Source organism: Protopterus annectens, chromosome 1.part0 (assembly GCF_019279795.1).
Source record: "Protopterus annectens isolate FY-2018-M chromosome 1.part0, PAN1.0, whole genome shotgun sequence".
Taxonomy (NCBI): domain Eukaryota; kingdom Metazoa; phylum Chordata; order Ceratodontiformes; family Protopteridae; genus Protopterus; species Protopterus annectens.
Genome location: NC_056725.1, coordinates 1,520,819,420 through 1,520,846,473, shown reverse-complemented (window position 1 = coordinate 1,520,846,473; position 27,054 = coordinate 1,520,819,420). Strand labels below are relative to the sequence as shown.

The following is a 27,054-nucleotide window of genomic DNA, read 5'->3' as shown; positions in this document are numbered from 1 at the left end:
GTGTGTGTGTGTGTGTGTGCATGTGTCTAAGTTTTACAAGTTTGTCTACAGTTACTATCTGACGGAAGACAGAAATAGCCTAGATGTACCATATCCACTTGTGTGCTTAGTCCATATGTTCTGCTTGCCCTCTAGAAAAAAGTAGAAATTTTAAGCAGCCATATTTTTTTGTTAACCAGTTAAGCATATTAGACAAATGCCTCTTTCATTTGGTGACCAAGAAACATTGTCCTGTTAAGTGACTTGTCAGAGTTACCTCGTAGTTAAATGAAGACTGACAGAATCAAAGTCAGTACTAGAGGAAGAAGGCTGAGTATCATTTTAACTACCCAGGCTATCAATTGTACTTGGCACAGGATGTGGACTTGTAAGGAGTGTTGGCAAACAGTTCTTTTTTTATACGCTCAGCATTGTATTGCTTTTCCTTTCAAAATTTATGTGCAGTCAAATGCTGCCTGCTTATGAATTGTCGAGTTGCTGGATAACAAACAGAGGTGTTGACTACCCAGTGAGCCACTGACCGCATTTCTCATGTGGTTACGGAGAGTGTTTAGTATGGCCAGGACTGTGGGATGTGATGTATGTTCAATGTAAGCATGTCAATAATCTGATGTACCTGGCTGTCATCCTATTTGCCTGCTAATATCATTGACAGGAAATCGCCCTGTCAGCAAGAAGCCAGCATGAAAGTAATTGTAGGACTCCTAGTTTTGTACCCTGACAGCTGGAATAGGATACTATTTCTATGATTTGTGGGAATGGTTGTTGCTGCTAAAGGAGATTATGAAGTAATAATCTTTCATTCATTCTCTGATTGCCAGCTTAATCCATTTCAGGGTGACTTGAGAGCTGAAGCTTATCTCACCTGATAATGGGTACAAAGCAAGAAAACCTATCCTGGTTGTGGTGCCAGTCCATCAAAGGATGCAGACCCATACTCCCTTAAGAACGTCAAGCATACTTATTTGCAGTTTGAAAGAGTAGCAGTCCACATACTGCTAATTTTTGGAATGTGGGATAAACCAAAGCAACTAGTAAAACCCCACACAAATGACAAGCAGACTCTGCAAAGAAGGTGTTCCAGCCAAGAGCTAAACTAGTATGAGGCAGCAAGACTAACTGCTGCACCAATATTCTACCCAGCTACTAAGTACTAACTGTCCTTATTTCATGTCCTGCCAGGACAACACATACTACTCCATTGTTATGTATATCATTCAAAAAAAGAGGCCACTTTATACAGCTGTAAAACCATATTATTATCTCACTAATTTGCTTGTACATTGTGAATGATGTCCGTGTTCAGCTACATAACTGGGTGTGCAACTGGTTATTGCATGCTGCAGCCAGTAGGATTGTAAGGTGTGGAAGCAGATGGGCATCTGATACGCTGTTGGCTTCAGCATAATATGATCTTGCAAAAATGCAACGTTTTTTACATTTCACCATGCATACTCCAACACATGTAATATATTATGCTATATGTGCTGATCTTTTTCATTTGTTGCATTCTTAAGTGCACGGTGCTCAGGTACACATGTAATATACTATGCTATATGTGTTGATCTTTTTCATCTGTTGCATTGTTAAGTGCACGGTGCTCAGGTACATATGTAATATACTATGCTATATGTGTTGCTCTTTTTCATCTGATGCATTCTTAAGTGCACGGTGCTCAGGTACACATGTAATATACTATGCTATATGTGTTGATCTTTTTCATCTGTTGCATTGTTAAGTGCATGGTGCTCAGGTACACATGTAATATATTATGCTATATGTGTGGATCTTTTTCATCTGTTGCATTTTTAAGTGCATGGTGCTCAGGTACACATGTAATATACTATGCTATATGTGTTGATCTTTTTCATCTGTTGCATTCTTAAGTGCATGGTGCTCAGGTACACATATAATATATTATGCTATATGTGTTGATCTTTTTCATCTGTTGCATTGTTAAGTGCATGGTGCTCAGGTACACATGTAATATACTATGCTATATGTGTTGATCTTTTTCATCTGTTGCATTCTTAAGTGCATGGTGCTCAGGTACACATGTAATATATTATGCTATATGTGTTGATCTTTTTCATCTGTTGCATTGTTAAGTGCATGGTGCTCAGGTACACATGTAATATATTATGCTATATGTGTTGATCTTTTTCATCTGTTGCATTCTTAAGTGCACAGTGATCATGTACACATGTAATATACTATGCTATATGTGTTGATCTTTTTCATCTGTTGCATTCTTAAGTGCATGGTGCTCAGGTACACATATAATATATTATGCTATATGTGTTGATCTTTTTCATCTGTTGCATTCTTAAGTGCATGGTGCTCAGGTACACATGTAATATACTATGCTATATGTGTTGATCTTTTTCATCTGTTGCATTCTTAAGTGCACAGTGCTCAGGTAGACATGTAATGTACTATGCTATATGTGTTGATCTTTTTCATCTGTTGCACTGTTAAGTGCACGGTGCTCAGGTACACGTAATATACTAGGCTATATGTGTTGATCTTTTTCATCTGTTGCATTGTTAAGTGCACGGTGCTCAGGTACACATGTAATATATTATGCTATATGTGTTGATCTTTTTCATCTGTTGCATTGTTAAGTGCACTGTGCTCAGGTACACATGTAATATACTATGCTATATGTGTTGATATTTTTCATATGTTGCCCTGTTAAGTGCACGGTGCTCAGGTACACGTAATATACTATGCTATATGTGTTGATCTTTTTCATCTGTTGCATTGTTAAGTGCACGGTGCTCAGGTACATATGTAATATACTATGCTATATGTGTTGATCTTTTTCATCTGTTGCATTGTTAAGTGCATGGTGCTCAGGTACACATGTAATATACTATGCTATATGTGTTGAACTTTTCCATCTGTTGCATTGTTAAGTGCATGGTGCTCAGGTACACATGTAATATATTATGCTATATGTGTGGATCTTTTTTATCTGTTGCATTGTTAAGTGCACGGTGCTCAGGTACACATGTAATATACTATGCTATATGTGTTGATCTTTTTCATCTGGTTCATTTTTAAGTGCATGGTGCTCAGGTACACATGTAATATATTATGCTATATGTGTTGATCTTTTTCATCTGTTGCATTGTTAAGTGCATGGTGCTCAGGTACACATGTAATATACTATGCTATATGTGTTGATCTTTTTCATCTGTTGCACTAAGTGCATGGTGCACAGGTACACATGTAATATACTATGCTATATGTGTTGATCTTTTTCATCTGTTGCATTCTTAAGTGCACGGTGCTCAGGTACACATGTAATATACTATGCTATATGTGTTGATCTTTTTCATCTGTTGCATTGTTAAGTGCATGGTGCTCAGGTACACATATATTATGCTATATGTGTTGATCTTTTTCATCTGTTGCATTGTTAAGTGCATGGTGCTCAGGTACACATGTAATATATTATGCTATATGTGTTGATCTTTTTCATCTGTTGCATTGTTAAGTGCATGGTGCTCAGGTACACATGTAATATACTATGCTATATGTGTTGATCTTTTTCATCTGTTGCACTGTTAAGTGCATGGTGCACAGGTACACATGTAATATACTATGCTATATGTGTTGATCTTTTTCATCTGTTGCATTCTTAAGTGCACGGTGCTCAGGTACACATGTAATATACTATGCTATATGTGTTGATCTTTTTCATCTGTTGCATTGTTAAGTGCATGGTGCTCAGGTACACATATATTATGCTATATGTGTTGATCTTTTTCGTCTGTTGCATTGTTAAGTGCATGGTGCTCAGGTACACATGTAATATACTATGCTATATGTGCTGATCTTTTTCATCTGTTGCACTGTTAAGTGCATGGTGCTCAGGTACACATGTAATATATTATGCTATATGTGTTGATCTTTTTCATCTGTTGCATTGTTAAGTGCATGGTGCTCAGGTATACATGTAATATATAATGCTATATGTGTTGATCTTTTTCATCTGTTGCATTGTTAAGTGCACGGTGCTTAGGTACACAGGACTTTAGATATTGTCATGCTCTCCCTGTGTTGTGCCAAGTTGATGGGTTAAAGAGACATTCTGTAGCACCAATGGCTCCTTGCAATGTTGTACTTTGCTAATGTGACATCTGTTCATTTTCAAATTCCATTCGATTTCTGTTCCTTTTTTTTCTGCCATTGATTTATGTTGTCAGTATATTTTACATTGTTATATGTTATGATGTTATACATTCTAAAACATACCTTATACGGTATGTGTGCATGTGTTATGTGCTGCATTACATGTGTTATGTGCTGCATTACTGGTGTGCATCTTGATTTTATACTTCAATTAATCTGTTTATTTTCAGTTTGATTTTATTTGTGTTACTTTGTCTTTTGTATTCATTTAGGTCATATATTTGTATTACTACTCTCTACTTAATGTTTGCACTGTATTTTCCTTACCTCTTTAGCTTACACTTTTAAGTGTTGAAAATTGTCCCGGGGCTAGCTCACTTACCCGGTTAATAAATTCAAATAAAATAAATAAAATGTGTACCTCTTTTATAATGCCTAGATCTGAGGATACCATATGGGCAGCAGCAGCAGACCGAAATATCACTTATGAAGCCATTTAAAGTCACCACTATGGCAGAGGATCCTACATTATTCTGCTTTTGGCACACCGGGTCAGCCTATCTGAATCAGGCACCTCAGTTCATGTTTATCAACTATTTGCATGCTCACTGAGCAACATCACTGCACATGGCAGTCTGCAACATAACATCTGGTATGAAGTCCACACATCACTGCACGTGGCAGTCTGCAACATAACATGTGGTATGAAGTCCACCGATCTTTCTAATCACAGGTTAGTGTTTAACTGGCTTACTCCTATGCATTAGCCATTCTGGGTATAGACCCATCTCTAAATTTCATTCACTTTACCTACTTTCAATAAATGTTATTTTAAAATTATTTTTTTCTTTTGAATTGATGTGTTATTACCAGCAGTAAAGTAGATATCCAAAACTGGGAATTTTTAACAGTGCTGTGCTCTAACCTATGACGTTAGCTCTTTAATTCTAGAAGTTAGCAAAGTTTCTTGGCATTTTCACAGAAAAAAAATCACTTTTATACAGAGTGCAATTCTGACTGTATAAGTTATTTCCATGCCACAATGGCATGTGGTCTTAAGCACAATCTGAATTTAAATCATGAATTATAAAAACAGTAGAATTAGAGCACTGTAGTTAACTTCAAGTACATATGCACACCTTTACCTAGAGCAGGACTTACTATATTTCCTGTAACTTCTAGCTGATGACTAAAGAATGCAATGCTAGATTTTTTATAACTCACCAGGTGATTCAGCTATAATGTGCCTACTTTGTGGCATACAGATGAAATAACCAAGATCTGTAAACACTGAAGAATGTTGCCTGTTTATTTTATATAATTACTTTATTAAAATATATTCCAGTATCATACCTTTCAACTGTCCAGATTTTCACAGAAAGTCCAGAGTTTTGCCTCATAATTTTTGTCTGTTTCTCATAAAATCTGTGATTTTCTATAAAATAACTGGGAAGATCTAAGGATTTAAGTCAGTAAACAATGTCATTCATTTGACTCAGATTTCATATCCTTCAGAAAAATGAAGACTAAGACAAATCCTGTCACTCTAGCCACTTTCTAAGTTTATAAGAGCAACATTAATTATTTCTGTCCCTATTTGTAGGCCTCTGTTCCCTGCATTATGTCAAGCTTTGCCCAGATTTCTTGTGCTAAGAGGTTGAGAGGTATGTCTAGTATGTTTGTCTTTTTGGCTTTTCCCGGTTAGGATCACCACAGTGGAACTCAGGTCCGCTAATGATTGGCAGTCGCTTTTTATGGTGCCGAGTTGCCAGCCCGATGCCCAACCTTCAGCAAAGGCACACCCATTCACGCATGTCTTTCGGAGGGCACTCAACCACGGGGAGGACATATACATCTAAAATGAAGGTAAACTTGATTTTGCTAGCTAATAATTTTCTAAAGCTACAAAGCACCCCATATATATATCATAACTTATAAAAAGCACAGACCAAGTATTTTTAGTCGTCACATTTGACTAAGTGAGGATATTTTAGTCATGACCATGGGAAATTCACCTCAGTAATTCACCCATTTCTTTTGATTTTTAGCTGATGATCACATTAATTACTAACTTTGTTTTTGTATATATAATTTTGTAAGTGAGAAAATAAGAACAATAGTTTGGTTTTGGTTCCTGATGCAAGTCCTAAATATGACTGTCAGGATAGATGGATGACCATTCTCTCTCTTTGATTCCATTTTTCTTATATTTCTCTCACCATACTTCCTATTAAATGCATTCACTGTAAGATCAAAGTTCATGTAGTTACTGTTCTCACCCACGTGAGGTGCTCCTGTTTTCCTTGTGTTTTTAGTATATTTAAATAGAGGGGTATGGCTAGAATTAACAAGATGAAGTTTTAGGGAAATGAAAGGATAATGGTGCAAAGTGTAGGAATCATGTGGGTGTGGCATCCTGTATCAAGGGATAAAGGAAGTGTATGAAGTGAAAGTAACCAGTCAGGACTAGGAAGGGGATAAACATAATTAAGTTTGCAAACACTTAATGATAAAAATGATAATGTAGAGAAAAAGTAATTAAAAAGAGAGTGAGAAAAGCTATTAGAACATATCGGCTAGGCCAGGATTCCCAGGGGAAAGAAGCAACTAGAAAATGGTCTATTAAAATAAATTACTTAAAATGCATTGCAATCTTCCGCGGTGGTGCAGCGGTAGTGTTGTTGTCTCACAGCAATAGGTTCTCCCATTCGATTCTCGGCTTGGGTTGGGAGTGCCTTCTGAGTGGGCGTTCGAAAGACATGCGTTGAATGGGCGTGTCTTCGTTGAAGGTTGGGTGTCGGGCTGGCAACTCGACACCATAAAAAACAACTGCCAATCATGAGCGGACCGGAATTCCGCTGTGGCGACCCCTAACCGGGAAAAGCCGAAAGACAAACAAACTTAAAATGCATTGTAGAATACAAGACTTTTCAGTAAAATATTATTTAACTGCACAAAAGGATATGGGGATCCTGAAGTGGCTTGAGGAAGGAAGAAATAAAAAACAAAAATGTGTAACTATAGAGGAAGAGGACATAAAAGTGACATATAAAGGAAAGGGTATGAATAAACAGAGCCTGTAGACAGATGGAAGTGTGACTGGAAAATAGTTTCAGGGATATATGGTACAAGGAATAATATACGTGCTCCCTTATTCCTTAAATTTAAGAGTAGTACTTGCAGTACTAATGGATAAACTCTGCACACATTCACTGCAAACAGGATCTGCCATCTTTCTTCCCACTTAGCAATTCCAAGTCTACCCTTAGAGTCTTCTGTGTATTTCCCTTTGTGAAACCCATGTTTATGCCATCAGTGAAGTAGGTGATCCTCTTCTGTATTCCTCGGATATCCCTGTAATGCAACATGATCTCACTGAGGAGTACAAAACTAAGGGCAAAACCACTGTGGTACTTACTTATCTCTTACCTTATACCTAGCATTGTCCTTCTGACCACAATGCTCCAGCAATAATACAGCCCCACTCTGCATTTCAAGTCTAACAGCAGCCAGTTCAATTTTTTTTTTTTTGCAGCCACTCTAATTATTTGCTCCCCATACCTTGGTTCTTTTGCCAGTTTTCTCCAATAAAATCCAGTCCCCTCTTGCCTATTGTCTGTATCCCAGTAATTGCAATCATCCCTATTGGGAGACTCTCCATTCTCCATTCCTATGTTGGCTTAGTTCTTAGAATACTTTCTGCTACTTTATGAATATAATATTCTGTATGGTTATTGTTATTCTCCTTAAGGATCTGCATCCAAAATCTCAGTCTCTCATTGTTTCTTGAGCTTCCCCCTTGTTTCATCATCATCCCTTTCTACTTTGAATTATAGGTTTCTGCTTGTGCTATATAAAGGAGCCTTAAAATCATCATCATCTTCTTTCGGCTGTTCCCATTAAGGATCGCCACAGCGGATCACCTGTTTCCATTTCTTCCTGTCCTCTGCATCTTGCTCTGTCACACCAACCACCTGCATGTCCTCTCTCACCACGTCCATAAACCTTATCTTAGGCCTTCCTCTTTTCCTGTTACCTGTTCCTTAGCATCTTTTTCCCAATATACTCAGCATCCCTCCTCAGCACATGTCCAAACCAATGTAATCTTGCCTCTCTGGCTTTGTCTCCAAACCTTCCAACTGGACCGACCCTCTAATATACGTATTCCTAATCCTGTCCACCCTCATCACACCCAGTGCAAATCTTAACATCTTTAACTCTGCCCCATCCAGCTCTAACTCCTGCCTTTTTGTCAGTGCCACTGTCTTCAACCCATATAACATAGCTGGTCTCAGTATGCTCTTGTAGACCTTCCCTTTCACTCTTACAGGTACTCGTCTGCCACAAATCACTCCTGACACTCTTCTCCACCCACTCCATCCTGTCTGTACTCTCTTCTTCATCTCTCTTCCACACTCCTTGAAATACCACTTAAAATTGGGTAACCCCAGACCACCTTGTTCTACTGAAAGAATCAACTTATCCCACTTGACTCTTGCTGTCTTCCACTCCCAGATAAAGTCCTTCAGCTCTTTATTAATGCTATCCGCAACCTCTCCTCTGGTTGATAAAAATATGCTTGACCTGTGTATAAAACTAAAAGGACTAAAAATATTTTAACTGCTTGTATCTTGCTATCCATATCCATAAAACAGAGTTTCCATTTTTTTAACATTTGTATTGTCTTCTGTTTAGTCTCCTCCCAAATATCCTTAGCTGCCACACCATGATCCTTTTTAATCCATACTCCTAAATACTTCATTTTATTGGTTTAATGTCATTAGTGCAAATGACAATATTCTGGCATGTATGCTACCGAAAATCAGATTGTCATTCACAAAATATGAACTGTACAGGGTAGTTGAACACACTTATGTGAGTGCAGTAGTGCATTCACATAAGTGCATTTGACTAACTGTACGGGGATGGTGGTACAGAGGGGATTGGAATTCCATCCATAACCCCACTGCTTTGCATTTTCAGAGTTGGAATATATTATTAGCAGGGGGTGCAGAGGGGCTAGCCCCCCCCCTGCAAAAACATGATATTTCATATAGGAATTTGATGTACATCAGCTACGGATATCACGTGATGTTTTCCATGACAATGTGGACCCAGACGTGTCAATCATTTGGGTCGACATTGTAAAGCCGTCAGGATTCCGGGTTTAGTGGTTTCCTTCGATAGTGGAAACGGAATGTGTTTTGCCTTTCACACTAACATAATAGTAAACCCATTTTATCATGTCCCCATAAATATGGATATTGCTGAACCAATCCATGTGTGGGTACATAATTTACAGCTATTGCCTTTGTTTTAGCTTCATTAATTGTATATCCCAAAAAGATTTGAAACTGTCTGAAAATGTTCCACAACACTGAAATGTCCTATTCTGGTTTTATCAGGTATAAAATAATATCATCTCCAAATAGAGCCAGCTTTTCTTGACTATCATACCAATTATATCCTTGCATTTGAGTCCCTTATTTTCTTTGCCAGTGGTTCTAAATATAATACATATAACAAAAGGGAAATAGGACACCCCTGCCTGGTTCCTCTGCTCAAACAGAAATTATTAGAGAGGAACCTACCCACAGTTTCCCAAAGTTTTTGAACACCTATTGCTCTGGTATGACAGTTAGTGCACAGGAATAATGCTATGGGTTGTTAACATGCTGCTTTCTGTAGTCCAGGGTTTGATTCCACTCAGCCTACATTTGCCTACTGTGTGACTCTGAGCAAGTCACCTAACCAGACAGTACTCTAGGGCAATTTAGACTTTGAACTAGGCTGCTAAGTGGTCTCTTTGACTGTAAAGTTATTAACTATCTATGAATTCATTTTTCTTTATGAAAGACTTGCGCTGTGGCTCTGGTTATACCTCCTAGGCATTTTATCTGCTTCCCCTGTTTTTATGAAAATATATAAAAGGATGCTATTCTTTCTCATACATGCTGATTATGTTGGACAGAGTACCTCTAACATACAGTACAGAGTTGCTGCTCACTGAAAAATAAACTACACATTGATGAAATTTGGAGAGGAACCCTGACTAGTCTTAAATGTTGATATTGTGTGGTAAGATCTTAAGACCATAGGAAATACAAAGCAGATGAGTCACAAGACCATTTATGCTTTGTCAACACCAACCTTCCAGTTGTACCCCTTATCTTGAAGGACAAAACAGGTTAGCCCCAGAGTAAATGGATGGGTACCCATCAAATCATTTGGGTTATTTTGAAAAATGGGTGTCACTTTCTTTAATTTGCAGGGAACGTCTGTTTCAGAGGTAGAGTAGCACTGGGTAATGAATTTGTCTCTCTTTGTTTCTCAGTTATTGGTGTTTGTCCAAATTACTGTGCTTTTCAGTTTGACTTTTTGCCTTTTTGCCTCTCCAGTATGCTTTATGCATGTACTGGGGAGGTTCATGTCAGTAGGTCTCTCATTAATGGAACTATTTGACTTGTAATGATTCAGAATATCAAGGAGAAGAGGGACCATAATGTCACTAAATGCAAGACATAGATCACTCTGCAGGTGCTTTTAAGAAACCGAGTAAAGGGATAGCACTTCAAACCCTTCCTTGCAAATCAGGGACTTTAATATAACAATCTTCTTGGGTTAAAAACTTCTGGGGCCTTTCTAGTTGCTTACTATGTCTAGAAATGTAAAGCCTGAAGTGGGCATTTTACTCAATAATTGGTGTAATTAGGGCTGTATACAGAGAAATTATCATTTAGTTTGCCCTGGACACACTGCCTTTAGATATTAAATGTGCTAAATGTAAGGATTTTCTGATGAGTGATGCTGCATGGCTTGTCAGATGAGAGGGAATTACTGACCCTAGGACCTAAGATGACTGACTAATTTGTTTCAGTTTGGAGTGGAGTATTGGCTATACAGAGTCATACTTCCCTAAAATCAATATATATATATATAGCTTACTAAACTCTAAAAAAGAAGTGGCAGTATTTATGGCATACATTTAAAATAATCACCGATGCTGACTTAAAGAAGTGATATTACCTTAACTTCTATCATTGCAGTTTCAAGCACTGAGACCCTCATGCACTCATTTAACATTCATAGATTAGTATTAGGCTAACTGGACTTGTGGGCCATTTTAAATCTAGACAATTACCCATTTGAAAATCAAACCCTGTATCTTGTGCCTGTAAGGTAAACACCTTAACCATTATGCCAACCTCTCATAAACATTCATTGACCATCAGCTTAGCATGAATGTTGAGGTGGACCTAGGAAGTTTGTCCCATGGATTATGTCCTGTTCTTGCTGGTGACCACCTAAAGCATTTTATTTATTTATTTTACATTTTGTTTACCAGGTTATCCCTACTGGACCCTTGGCTCACTTTCATTTTGTCCTTTAATTTGATTTGGAAGCCAACAGCACAGCTGTTAAGTGCAGAAAAAGCGAAAAATTATTTCCTGCCTACTTTATTCTACATGGATTATAATGTTTACATCTCCTAATTAACTGCTAAGTAAGTTGGAAATACATATAATACTTTTGCATCTGCTCCACTGCAAGCATAGCACAGCCTCCTAGAAACGAAGGTAGATAAAGTTTGGCACCATTAAATGTATGCTTTAATTTAAGGCGTCTTTTGTTTGTGTAGTTATACAATGGTTATGCCAAGCATTCAATGGGATGGGCAAAGGATGAAGGTAGCATAGCATGACCTCCTATAACCCAAGTTAAATGAAGTGTGGCACTGTTAAACTGTTGCCATTAATTTAACCTATCTTCTGTTTGTGTAGTTACACAATGGATTATGTCAAGCATTCAGTGAGATGGAAGAAAGATGTCCTGTAGATGTATAAAAAGCCAACATTCCTTGGCAAAGATCCTAGAATGCAAAGAAACTTGACTCAAAGGAAATGCTTTTAAACTGCAATTATATAATCACTGGCAATTAATATTCTAAAATGAACATGCTGATTGGCCAGCCCAACCAGCGTGCCCGTTGTAAATCTGAGAATATAACAACGGAAAAAGCTCCGGTCACCCGGACTTTTTTCCATTGGTATATTCTGTAAGTTTTATTTTTTTTAAACAAAAATAAAAAAAAAAAAATCTGTAGTCCTGAGACAAAGCATGGAGAAAATACTAGGAAAATCGGTTTACAATCACATGTTCGTTCGTCTTTTAGACGAACGGGATATGTGCAAAAACCAATTGGCAGAACCGGTAGGGTGATCATAATGTTGAAGTTGACAAGAGCGAATGGCCGCTGTTGTCAGCTCCAACACTGCGGTGTAGATTGCACTATAGTGGGGATGGGGAAATGTACCCTTACCCTCACTGTAGTGCGATCTTGGAGTTTGTATATATAAGTAGGAAGGGTGTGGGGGGGTGCAGCCCTACCACATGGGGGGTGCAGGGGGACTTGCCCCCCTGCAAAAACCTGTTGTAGAATGTTGAGTAGGTAGGAGCATTTCAGTGTAGTCGACATGTTCGACATTCGACTTCACTGAAATGCTCGTTTCAGCACTTACATTGTTCGGTGTTCAGATATTCGAACATTTGGTTCGGACATCTGTACATTCGAACAATGTACTGTTGAACATGTGATAGTAAACCAGGAAAATCAGGTACATTATTTAAAATTAAAGATACGTACCTGATTTTCTTTGTATTTCTTCCATTCTGTCTCTCTCCTACCCCTAAACTTTCCGAAACTTTTTTTTAGTATAAAGAAAAAAAAAAAAAAAATGGAGCAATGGAGACCTTCTTTCATTGCTTCCCTTCCAAAGCACTGATGTACTGGGTATGCGTGGGAACGCAAGTCCCATACGCATGCACAGTACATCAAAAAAAGGCACCAAGATAGTACCAGCCATGGAAGGACAGTACAGTGCCATTATACAAAGACATTATTTAAGAAAAGTAAGTATTCTTTTTCTTAAATACCATCATTGTATAATAGCAATAACTGTGGTATATTAAGATTTACCCACAGTTGGCTTTATTTAATCACTCAGGCTTCACCTTCATGATTAAACCACATCAGCCATGGTTTAATCTTCATATACCACACCGCCATCATCGTCGGTTATTGCTTAAACCACTGTCACAAAGCACCCTAGCATCTTACACATTATAGTCAAACTTCTGGCTGTAAGCCATCGAGCATCATGTGTTCTACAGATTCGGCATCCAGTGTGGAAGCATTTGAAGGTGTCATATTTTTAATGACCCAAGAACAATGAGGGTCGCCTTTAATGGTTGGTTATTGATTTATCTGTTGAATATTTCTTTCAGTGATCCAAATCTTCACCTTGTTTATATTTATGACAGGCCATGTTTGATTGTGCAACTAGATTAGCATTTATTTCTACTTGGTTTTATTCTATTTGCTGAGTCTGTAGCATCTGTTCTGTTTAACTTGTATATGTTTAATATTGTTTTGTATTTTTACCATCTATTATTTATGCATACTTCACAAATACTTATGTTGTTATTTCTACAGAATTTTTGTAACTTGTTTGGAAGTTCATTATCTGTATATTTCATTCAGTGAAAATGTTATCCTTTGATCTCTCTTTAAATAAGTTTCACCCAGCTGGAAAGATCAACAAAGTAAAATAAACACATTTTTAGGCTTCAGTTGTAATACTTGTCAGATGTTTGTCTAGTTTATTGCATAGTTGTGTAAAGCCTTGACAGTTCAGACCCTTGTTCACCTTCCACTGTGTGCTGTAAGGACTGGTACTTACAGCAGTACCTTTCCATGATTCACTTTCTTTCCTCTCTCTCCCTCTCTCTCTTTCTGTCTCTTTTGAGTCACAGCCAACTCCTAGAGGGACCCATGGACAGCCACTGCTATCAGCAGAGTTTACAAGGCAAAAGGGGAAATGGAAGTAGGTTGCCAAGTTCTTCTTCCATATCGTACACACATGTACACACACCCACACCAACTCTCTCACACACACACACACACACACACACACACACACACACACACACACACACACACACACACACACACACACACACACACACTCACACACTCACACACACACACACACACACACACTCACACACACACACACACACACACACACACACACACACACACACACACACACACACACACACACAAACACACACACTCATACATATGAACAATTCATAGCTCCTGGTCCACCTAATGCATGTATTTGGAATGTGGCTCATTATCAGACATCAGGCTATATGTTCGGAGAATAGTAAAGCAATGTTTCTGTGTGCTTCTGTGACCATACCACATTTATACTTTGCCTTATAGTTCACCCTGCAGTGGTGGTAAGCCTGGACACTAGTATTAGATGTGTAATTCACATCCTCAAAAGTAATCCTTATGGACATTTGAAAATGAACACCTGTAGACTGTGGGGATACAGGTGAGCACAGAAATGGTTCTCCTGGGTTGCATTTTTGAAGAAATCATCTCTTCCTCAGGAAGTAACTGGTTTCTCTGCTGAAATGAGTAGCATGTGATAATATTAGAATATACAAACAGTTGTATACTGCAATATTACTTTTCTACTAGGACATTTTATTTCCCCCTCAGCATACTTAATAGGGGCGGTTTGACAGCAAAGACTATGGTTATACCCTAGACTTTCAGATAATACAGTAAAAGTAGTTGAAAAGGCTGTTGTGGCAGGTATCACGTGGAATGTGTTTGAAAGAGACTATTATGAGCAATTGATTAAAAGTGAAAGGGAGAGAGAGGAAAAAAAGGTGGAATGAGAAGGTTCATGCAAGCTATTTGTTCTTGAGGTTATCTCGCACATAAATGTCTCCTTCTACTGGAAATCTTTATATGTTTATAATTTTGCTAATGTGAAAATATTGCACTGAATAACAAGGAATTATCTTAATTCAAAAGACAATATGCTTGAGTAATCTGAGCCTTGTTTAAATTAAATCTTGTTGGCAGGATTGCTTTTTTCATTTTCATTTTATAGACAGAATAATTAATAAAGTTCAACAGCAGAGTTAGTAAGGTTCTGTTATCTTGGTCAAGACACAAAGAAAGAACTAAATCAGTTGCAATTCTTTATATAGTTACTGTGGTCATAGCAGGTGATGAAGCTGGGCTGAATTTCAATAACTTCAATAACCCTCTAAGCAAGTTTGTTTTGTAGTAATAATCTCTACATTACAGTGGTGTGTGGGGAATATACATGCCTTAAAGACATCTAATATTCACAATATATTCATTATGATAGTAAACTGCAATGTTCTGCTAAGTACTCCTTCTTGGGTTTTATTATACAATTTATATGCAAACTGGCATATTTTTATTTTTAGCATGTAATTTTAGCAGCAATGTGTAGGTAAAATTAAACATGGCTCCCTATCAAAATGCCAAATGGTGACATGCCAAAAAAGCAAAAAAAGAAATGAAACTACAGGAAAAGAGCAAATCTCAAACATCACTGTTCTCCTTTGAACTTCTTTTTTGCAGGGGGGCAAGCACCTCACACCCTCTGAACTTCTATATACCAACTCCAAGACTGGCATACCTTGAAGAAAAGGAAATAGACTAGGAAATGGCTGTCTCAGACTTAGTATATGTAAGTCCATTTTTATGCAATCATTTAGTCTCTGTGTTTCAGGACTCTATCTGACAGGTCATGATATTTCTAATGGCTATTGATAAGGCTCACATAAATATCAAATATCATCATTTATGAAATGAAAGAAGCATTCTTTACCTGATAACTGTGAAGATTGGCACATCAAAATCATGCAGGATGTCCATGACATAAGGTACTTAAATAATTAGTTCTGGTTCATTGGGTATTATCTATAATACATATTAACTGTTAGGTACTTAGTTCTAATGTCCCATTATTGCTTAACATAAGCAAATAATGAGATCTTGAGCCGTTTTTTTACTGTTTTCAAGTATAGTATTCTCCTCTTGTTCTACCAGCTAATTCATGGCATCATGACAGCAATATTGTTCTTTTGCTTTTATTTTCTGTTTCCTAACTCTTTCTTAATGTAAAACTTAATCAAGTGCATTAACCTGAAAAATATATTGCTTTCATGTAAAAGCTTTTCTAAGTCATGTGACCTGGTTTGTAGGTCACTGCTTATTGTTGTACTTGTTTTCGGTTCCAGTCTCTGCCTTTTGTTATAAAGACTTACACAAAAAAATGAGTGTGTGACCATGCAGCAAAAGACAAAAAAAAAATGGAAGGCTCACATAGTGTACTGGGTAAAAAAACATGCTTTAAATAATATTTCACAATGATATGTTATATGTAGTTCATTACTGATATTTAAAAGTACATTTGCATAAACATGATCCAAAAATAACATGGCTGTTTTGGAAAAAGGAAAATTCTTCCTGACTAAAATACTCTGGAATATTCAGAATAGGAATTAACATATTGGCTGACATGCTACTAACCTCAATTTATTGTCCAAATGTAATATCTAGAGCAGGATACTTCTAGAAAGGGAAACAACTATATCTTTAAGTGTTGTTTGTAAAGAAAAGAGATGACTAGGAATTGTCACAACACCTCACAGAAACAGTCTTAGTAAGGATCAGTTTCTGGCATGGGTAGGGTCATAGATAAATACTAGGTTATCAGTCAGCAGGCTATTACAAGAATTGCCAATAACCAGAGCCAGAGGTCAGAATCAAACCTTGTGCTCTGTATTTGTGAGGTAAAGACATTAACCATTATGCTAAACCCTCCCCTAATTTTTTATGTTATAAACATCACAATGGCATGTACTGCTATTGTGAGAAAATGTCTGTCATTAGTATGTCATGAAATGATTGCATATGGAGTTGTAATTCAAATTAAAATAGACAGTGCCCTCAGTATTAAATCAGTATTCTTAAATCATTTAATTTTTGGTTGTGGTGAGAAGAACCTTCGGTAGGCATAGACAGAAAGTTTCACTGGGCAGATATTATGCATGGGACTTTCAGATACAGTATATGGTAGCATGGGAACTGTACTCAAAATAAATGATAACTCTTGCACTTTCAGTTTTCACTTATTGAATAGCAGGTGATCTTGTTTGGTAAGAATGCCAAAAATCAGGGTGTCTATTCTTTGCAAGATCTTCAAGTGCCAAGCAGGTAAACTAAAAGTGAATATACTGAATGTTTGGGTGTGCAGATATATTTTAAATAAGTTGACTATTTTTATGATTAATTCTAATTGATTGATATGCTCAGGTTTACAATAAATCCTATCAGAAAAGTAAAAATGTTTCTGATCATGAAACTTTCTCCTGCCAGTCTGCTGTCTAGTGTCAAGCAAGACCTGCTCACCTGATACTGTTTAGCACTGGTGCTATGGTTTACTGCTCCAACCGAAACTCAACATAAGTACACATATTACATTTTTGTTTTAATTATGATGTGGCTCTACCTACCCTGAAATGGTTTCCTCTCATTGCCCCTTTGGCTATATACAGCCTGCTGTTGTCTGCTTGTAGGTGTTCATAAAAAGGCTCATCCAGTGTTACATCTTCAAAAGTTTCACAGCCAATGTAGAGAGTGACAGTTCTTTCCACCACATGAAGTGTAATATTTTTCCATTCTGAGCCCAAAAGGTCAACATCCTCAAAGGAAATGACATTCTGGGAGTCATCCACCCAGTAAACCAGATCCAATGTGTTAGCCCGGCCATTGGAAACAATTTCAAACTGCCTCTGTGAGACGGCAGGCCCCTCCATTGCAAGGAGAGTCCCTCTGGTACCATGGTCTTGTAGCAGATTTGCTGTGAAGATAAAACCCTCATTACTTTTCATTAATGTCAAAATTCTTTGTAGAATAGTACTGGAAACGGGAGGTATATGGTCAAATCGGACAAAACGATAAGCAGGTGCATTAGGAATGGGACCGTAATGAGATTTTACTCCCAGCGTTCTTTTGGTTATGTTGCTGACTTCAAAAAGATCAAATTTCAAGTCTTCATTGTCATCTAGAAAACAAACACAGTCCAGTAAATGAATTGTGGTTTATTGCATAACTTTCTTCAAAGGTTCAATTAAAAAAAACACCTGGATATGTTCTTCTTAGTTTAAAAAGCTCTTTTTAAAGTACTTCTTCTAATACTAGATGGTAGGCCAACAACCATCATTTTCATTAAAGTAATATTGAATTAAGTTCAGCCTTAAATATACTATTTAGCATCAATAACTAGCATTTGTGTTTATAGTGTATTCTGAATCTGGAACTCTTGCACTTTATAGAGGTATCACAGCATTCTGTGTAAAGATAATTGTACATTGCTTGATAGACATAAATACTTAATCCTGAAGGCAGGATATGTTTTATGCACAAGATATACAGATGGATCATGTTATAACTGCTACTGTGTAAAATTAAAACATTATTATCATAATTAAAAAAATGATGGTGTTTCTCAAACATTAAGACCAGAATTTGAAAATCTTTAATGACACTTCCCAACAGTAAGAGAAGTGATGCTCAGCTCCCGCTTCCATGAAACATTCTAATTCTGTGAATGGCAATAAATTACCAATACTTAAAACTAAGATGTGTAATGATTTTTAAGAAATTGCTAAAACTTGACAAAGACAGAAGTAGCCAAAGTCTCCAAAGTACAGCCTGAGAAGTATGAATTTTCATCCTTCATTTCTCTTTATGTATATCAACATGTAGCCTTTAAGGATTTCATGGAAAATATGTTAATGTCACCTTTTTATATTTGTTTTTTTTTCCTAATTCCAAACAACTATATTTACGATGTTCATATGTCTAGCACATATTGTTTAATCAGTATGGCTTCAAAGATTGTTCACATAAGAATTATGATAGTCAGTAAAGTAATTCATAAATTGCATATACTCTTTTACCCCATTGTTCCTGAAAAGAAAAATCAGTGATTACTTTTGTACTTATTTATCAAGAAGTTAATCAATTAATGTACAATAGGTATAACTGTCTCGATCATACAGATTCACAAATACTTTATTCAAACGGTAAAAACAAAGGATGAAGCACTTTATTCAAACTGTAAAAACAAATGTGGATATGGTGTTCTGCTCAGAGGAAATGAATCAAGTGTTGTGCTATAGATTGACAAAAAATGCAAGACGTTAAGAATAGGTTTTCTTTGCTTCCATTCAGGTTCTAAATGAGCATGCGAAAAAATATCAATTAGGTTCTTAACTTATCCATTCAGGTTCTAAATGAGCATGCAACATAAGACTAATTAGGTTCTTAACTTATTTTATTGAGCCATGTGAAAGCAATGTAACTGTAGAACTTTTTTATATGTGTTTTTACATCAAATGATCTATTTAAACAGCTATTTTTGGTGTTATAATACTACTCAACTGTCGAGATTTTTCAGATTTTTGCCTTGTATTTTTGTTCTGTTACTCATAAAATGTGTGGTTTTCAGCCAAATCTCTGAGGACTGAAGTCTCTAAATAATGGCATACATTTAAGTTTCAGACTTCCTGTCATCCAGAAAATGCATGCTAACACAAATCTTGATATTCTAGCAATTTTCTAAGAGCAATATTAAAACATATACCTATTTTGGGGGCCTTTGTCCAAATTTATTTTAGGATTTGTCCAGATTTCTTGCTCTAAGAGGTTGAGCGGTATGGGTGTCCTAACAATAACTGAGCAATTCTACCCAAGAAGAATACACACGCCATTCTAAAGGTTCTGCCCTACAGACATCATGGTTTCTACAGTGGATTTATTTTAAAAATGTTAAAATCATATTTTCATCTAACTTCAGTACTTATACCTGCATAAAAGAGGTTATCTTAAATAATGTGCCAGAACAGTGACCATTTAAAATGTTAGGACTCATTAGTGAGCTTCTCAGAAATAGTGAGACTAAATGACTAAAAGCCCAAACTTAGATGTACTAAGTCTAAGATTGCCACTGCTTGGAATATTCCTTTTTATCCAAGTCATGGAGATCTCACAATTGCAAAATATAAGCTCTGGGGGCACAGAGAGTCTTGCTCCCATCTACAAAAACAGCTTTAAAGGAGAAACACTATGTTTAATATTTACTGTTCTTGTAAAGATGATAATCTGTTTTAAGTTTGTGTGACCTCAGAGAAGGTTATACTAACTCAGATGATATAGAAGTTGAAGCCTCCAGCTGTGGGTGAGGAAGGTTTGCCTCTTTCTTAAAACAGGGTTTTAAGACAGATACAATGTGCCCCAGAGGCTGCCCTTCCTATGGAGCAGGCTTCCCATTCATGTGAAGTTGAGTCTGTCTATTTCCCAGTTTAAGTGCAACCTAAACCAGTGGATGGGGAATAGAAAATTTACAGTAGGCCTGATACTTATGTCTCTTATGGGCATTGGTAGCTTTTAAATGTCTGAACCTCAATGTCTTATTTGGATCAGGATGTCATTATTCTTTCAGAAAAAAAACTTGTCTAGGCTTCAAAAGGCCCCCTAAGTCATTAGCCTAGTAACAATATATAAAGCTATAAAAATGTTGTGTGTTAATATTCATATTTTCATTGATGGAAATTGTTTTCTACTGAAATACGCATTTCTGAATGATATATGAATGCTGACATAGCTTATGCCAAAAGGGAACATGTATAAAAACATTTCCAAGTAACATACATGCTCCCAACCCTTTGCTGTGTTTACTGTAGTAAAATAGACTTAGGAAAACAGCATTGTATAAGGTTTTAAAAATGGCCAGTGATACATTCATTGACTCTAACTCTATTCCCAAGGATCACTAACTATATTAATTAATTTTGCACTAGTCATTATCACATTTTTGACACCCTTTTGGGTATGTCACCTGATGAGGTTGACTTCTCACCTCTTTCTTTTGCTAACCACTGTGATATAGGGAAATATTGCCAGCTTAGCTGTCTCAAATTTTGCAAATAATTCTGTCATTTGTGAATATTGATATGATTTATACAGAACTGTATGTTATGTACTGAGTTAAAATGCAACCACAGCATGCCCTGCTGACTTAGAGCAGAAACACATATAAAGTATAGACCTGTGCAAATGTATGTTTTAACAGTAGAAACTAGACTGTAGAAGGGTTAACTTACAAAATGTCAAGAGAATAAGTTGAAAATGAATTGCTTTATGATTGTGATATAAAAGTTCTCTCTCAGTTTCAGTGTAGCAGAGACAATGTCTAGAACTAGAAGTTTTTGTATTGTCAGGAAAGAGAAGTAATTATTAGGTTTAAAATGTAAAAGTGTTTTATTGTTTTGCATTTTCCAAGATCTGCAAATGTGAGAGATATGTATTTTTCACACAGAGATATTAAATTCTGTTAGTTTCTGTTTATTCTGGGAACTGAAGACAGGTGACAAAAAGTGATGTAATCCAATCTAACCCAGCAGTAATATTCTATATTAATTTAAAAACTCTCTCAGAGAGAGACTGTGCATTTTGTATTTTGTCTTTGACCTGGAAACATCCACTCATCATCACCATCTGCACTTACCTTGCTCAGTAAGTAAGTTTTTTAGGGCATAGTACTCTTTTAGATATAGTTAGGTATATAGTAAAGATTAGTTTAGATGTTTTCTGTATTTATTTGAATCTGTCCTGCATTGTTGTTTTAAATACTTCCTGTGATTTTGAACTCTGAAGTAACTATGTCGATTTACTAAGTATTGTTTTGTTCTTTTATTATTTATTATTAAACATATTTAAACCTATCTTTGTGGCCGATATTTGTGAGACATATTTAAGCTCTTAGAGTATTTGCATATCTTTTTGATGACTCTGTACAGACCACACCAATAGCCTTGCTTGGTCAGACTATCATTTGGTGTAATAGTAACATAGTAACATTATACAGTAGGATTAGACACCCTTTGTACGGGTCTTATAGTAGCTGATAAGTAGGGGTTCTGGTGGCAGTAATAACTACCTTATAGTCTGGACAGAAGGGGGCATAGATAGTAAACCTGTGCCAGCCTTCCTCAAGTGTGTGTGTGTGTGTGTGTGTGTGTGTGTGTGTGTGTGTGTGTGTGTGTGTGTGTGTGTATGTGTGTGTAAAACAAATATCAGAGTGTGTGTGCATCAGCTACTGAGGCAGGGACACAGGGTCACAAACCACTGGCTGGACAGAAAGAGTGTTAGAGGACTTGGCTTGGAACCCTGGCTACAGTCTCAACTCTGTAGCTGTGCCAGTGGGGAGTATTAATGGGGATTTGCGTTAAGCGGCAGAAACCAGCCCCAGACTAACTGTGGTCTCTGTGTGCTCTTAAGGAATATTGCACTTCACTGTGTGTGTGTACTTGTAATCCTCCCATTGTGTACATCCTCCACTGTTGCCAGTGGTGAGGATTGAGGCTGCTCAATTACTGGTCCAGTACAGGGGTGTCACAAATTAATTGGTGGACTGTGGTAGGATATCATTATCACATATTAATTGGTTGACAGTGGTGAGATAGCCACATCACATATTAATTGGCTTGTAGTGGTATGGATATTGAATTCCTGTAGCCTGTGTACAGTGGTCACTAAAGCTGTTTGTACTCTCAATCAGCCATGCAGTGAACATTCAGAGTTTCACATCACAATTGTTTTTTTTTTTTTTTTGTTAGCTTAGTTAGTCAGGGAGAGCAGGCATGCATGCCAGTAGAGGAGTATGGCAAGCTGACAAAGAGCCATTTGGCTGAGATGTGCCAGGCTAAAGGACTACTGCATGCCAACCTGACTAAAGCAGAAATTATTGTAGCTTTGGGCACAGCTACATCGCAGACCAGCAATCAGGAGGACAACCAGGCTGACCTTGGGGATGTACAACTCTTAGAAAATGGGCAGCTCAACCTTTCCACAGAGGACTTAAAATCCATCTGGAATTAGTGACTTGAGCTGGAGGCCAAGCATTTGGAAATAGAAGCAGCAGAGAGACTTAGATGTCTAGAGGCTGAGGAAAATGAGAAACTGAGATGTCTTGAGGCTGAGGAAGATGAGACACTGCAATGTCTAGAGGCTGAGGAGAATGAGAGGCAGAGGCAGCATGAAAAAGAGATGCTAACTCTTCATCAGAGACATGGAGATAATGGAGAAGGGAGTAACTGAACCCCAGAAGCAATGAAGGTCAGTAAATGTCTTCAAAAATTTAGAGAGGGGGATAATTTTGATAGTTTCATTCATGTGTTTGAAAGGACATGTAAACAGTATAATGTTGACCAAGGGCTCTGGGTATGGTTTCTTACCCCTTTAATCCATGGTAAAGCTGTATGTGCTACTTCTAAATTTTCTGATACTGATTGCTTAAATTATAATATTGTAAAAGCCTGTCTTTTAGAATGCTTTAAGTTAATACCTGAAGCATATAGGAAAAAGTTTTGTGAGCATAGACGCAAGGCAGACGAAAGTGTGTGTGAATATATTGCTGCACTAAGCATTTATTTTCATAGGTGGGTGAGTGGATTTCAAGTCACCACTTTTGAAGGGCTTGTAGACCTTTTGGTGAGGGAACAAGCCCTTAGTACTTTGCCTGAGGACATGATAATTTGGTTAGCTGATAGACAATGCAATCCTGCAGATGAGTTGGGGAAGAAGGGAGACCTATACCTAGCAAGCAAGACATCACTGCACAGGAATGATGACACCCAGTGCTGCTCAAGTGTCTAAGGGAACCCATGGTGGGCAGCCCAGACTGTCCCATCAGAGTCCACCAGTAGCAGGGGAAGCCACTAGTCCAGGTACACATCCAGGACCAAGGGTTAAATGTTTTAAATGCAGACTGTGTGGCCATGAAGCATATAGATGTCCACAGAGGCAAAGTAGGGAACAAATAGTAGGAGAGCCAGTAAGTGGGAATGACAAAATGCCAGCAGTAAGTTATCTTGAGACAACAAGGGTACGGAACTACCACAAAAGGGTATATCCTATCTTAGTGGATGGGAAAGAGGCCACTGCTAAGAGAGACATAGCCTCTGACCTAAGCATTGTGAGGCCTGCGATGGTTATAGAGGAGCACTTCTTGCTTGGGCAGTCTACTGCAGTCAGAGCTTTTGGAGGGACCCCCATTCCTAATACCTTTGGTTAGGGTTCACCTTGACTGGGAGGATGGAAAAGGAAGCCATCAAGTAGGTGTGTTTGAGGATATCCCTGCAGATATCCTGACAGAGAATGATTTTGATAATGCAGTACCCTGTGCGCATGAAGTTAGATACAGTCAGACTTGGAGAAAAGCATGTTGGTCTGCTAGCCTGGGAGAGACCCAGACAGATTGCACACTTGAAGCCAGGACTCATGAGGTGGTTACTTCAGGGAGCGAGCTACCCTATAGCAGTGAGATTGAAGGTAAGCCACAGCTGCTTCTGGGAAATGATGTTTCCTTGGACAAAGTGACTGCAATGGCACAGGTGAGTAGTAGTACCAGGGCTGACAATGAGGGACTGCGTTCAGAGAATACCAGACTTCCTGTGGAAGGGGAGCTGGGAAGGGTTACAGAGAGAGAGTTGAGGCAGGCTCAGCTCTCAAACCCTACATTACAAAGCCTGAGAGAGGTATCTAGTGAGGCACCTAATTCTCAAGGAAAGGGGGAATCTGTATACTGGGACAAAGGGTTACTGTATAGAGAGAGTGGACCTCTAAGGGAGGGTGAGAAAATACAGCAGCTGGTAGTGCCTAGAGCATACCATCTAGCACTTCTAGTCATAGCCCATGATATTCCCTTTGCAGGTCATATAGGCATAAAACATACAAATAGACATATTATGCAGAACTTTTATTGGCCTGTTATTACCAGAGATGTAACAGGGTACTGCAGCACCTGTGAGGAGTGCCAAAAGGTAGGCAAGGCAAAAGCCAAGGTGAAAGCTCATTTGATGCCTTTGCCTGTGATTGAGGACCCATTTCAGAGGGTAGTTATGGATATTATGGGGCATCTGAGCACCCCAAGTTCCACAAGGAAAAAGTATATCCTAGTGGTAATAGATTATGCTACCAGATACCCTGAAGCGCTGGCTCTGTCCTCCATTGAGGAAGAAAAGGTGGCAAATTATTTGTTAGCGATTGTCAGCAGGATAGTTTTTCAAAAGAAATACTGACAGACAGAGGTGCCAATTTCATATCAGACCAGCTGGCTTGTCTGTAGAAGCTCTGTGGGGTGAAGCACATAAAGACCAACCCCTACCATTCCCAGACTAATGGTCTTGTTGAAAGGTTAAACTCTACACTCAAGATGATGTTACAGGTATTTGCAGACCAGTTTAAGAAGGAGTGGGACAAATATTTGCCCCATCTGTTACTTGCTTACAGATAGCTGCCCCAGGAATTTGCAGGATTTTCACCCTTTGAGTTGCTGTATGGGTATAGAGTGAGGGACCTCTAGAATGGATTTGTGATGAGTGGGAGGGTGAGTGTGAAACCCACAAGGAGTCTGTTGTGGTTTATGTCCTAAACCTCAAGACAAGGCTCAGGGATACATTTAGGCTTGACCCAGGAGAACCTGGCAGAAGTCCAACAGCAGAAAAAGGTCTGGTATGACAGGAATGCTTGAGCTAGAGAGTATGCTGTAGGGCAGCAGGTAATGGTTCTCATTCCTGTCAGACATGACAAGCTGCAGGTAGCTTGGGAGCGACCCTACAAGGTGGTAAGGAAGGTCAGGGGCACAAATTGTACCAAGTTAACATGATAAAACTTTACCATGATAGGGAGGCCCTTGTGCTGAGTATTTGAAGTGGATGGCAGGAGGAGTCTGAGGGGGATCTGGTGACTGAGCTCCTCAGTGAGGCTCAAACTGTCACCTCAGCAGAAGGGGTATCAATGTCCCAGCAGCTATCCCATACCCAGGATTGAGACATCTGCACAGTGTTACAGGAGCATGGGGCAATTTCACTGGGAAACTAGGGTGCACCGACCTGGTGCAGCACCATGTGAAAACAGGATCCCAAAGGCCTATTAAGCAGGCCCCTTATATTGTGCCTGAGAGAGTCAAAAGACTCTGAGCTAGGAGAAACAGGAAATGTTGGAACTACAGGTAATCCAGTAGTCCAACAGTCCCTAGGCCTCCCCAGTGTTGCTGGTACTAAAGAAGGATGGCAGCATCAGGTTCTGTGTGGACTACAGGAAATTAAATAGTCACACAGAGTCAGATGCTTACCCTATGTCTAGGACAGATGAAGTCCTAGAACAGCTGGGTGGGGCTAAGTATCATACCACTACTGATCTTACCAAGGGTTACTGGCAGGTGCCCTTGACTCCCAGAGCTAGAGAGGGGTCAGCCTTTGTGACTCCTTTTAGCGTGTATGTGTTCACGAAGATGCCCTTTTGGATGAAAAATGCCCCAGCAACTTTCCAGAGGCTGGTAGATCGTATCCTAGTAGGAGCAGGAGATTCTGCCCTTGCTTACCTAAATGATATTGCCATCTACAGCAATTCCTGGCTAAAGCACTGTCAGCTTCTCAGGGAGGTACTGGGTAGACTACAGTGGGCAGGGTTGACCATTAAGCCCAGCAAATGTCAGGTGGGTATGGCAGAGGTCTCCTACCTGGGGCATATAGTGGAGAGTGGCAAGATCAGGCCAGCACATGCCAAAGTGGAAGCCATTCAGGCATGGCCTGCCCCTGTTACCAAAAAGCAGGTGAGGACATTCTTAGGAAGCGTAGGGTACTACAGAAAGTTTGTCCCTGATTATACTACCATATCTGCTTCCCTCACAAACCTAACAAGGAAAAACAGGCCAGATAAGGTAGTGTGGGCCACAGCATGTGAGCAGACATTCCAGAAGCTTAAAGGAGCTTTGGGAATACCCGCTGTATTAGCCAGTCCAGATTACAGCATTGCATTTGTTGTGCAGGTGGATGCTTTGAACCATGGGGTGGGGGCAGTGCTTAGCCAGGTTTCTTCAGAGGGAGAAGAGCACCCAATGGTATATCTCAGTCATAGGGTCCAACCCAGGGAGGAATGCT

General features: G+C 38.4%; 1 protein-coding gene across 2 annotated transcripts in view; it reads right to left on the bottom strand.

Annotated features, from left to right (window-relative positions):
* THBS2 (thrombospondin 2) overlaps positions 1-27,054 on the bottom strand; it is a 534,332-nt gene that overhangs the window by 472,053 nt on the left and 35,225 nt on the right. For both annotated transcript variants that reach the window (XM_044067817.1, XM_044067825.1), the window contains exon 3: positions 17,560-18,110. In XM_044067817.1, the coding sequence (XP_043923752.1) occupies positions 17,560-18,110 (551 nt within the window). The remainder of the gene's footprint in view (positions 1-17,559; positions 18,111-27,054) is intronic.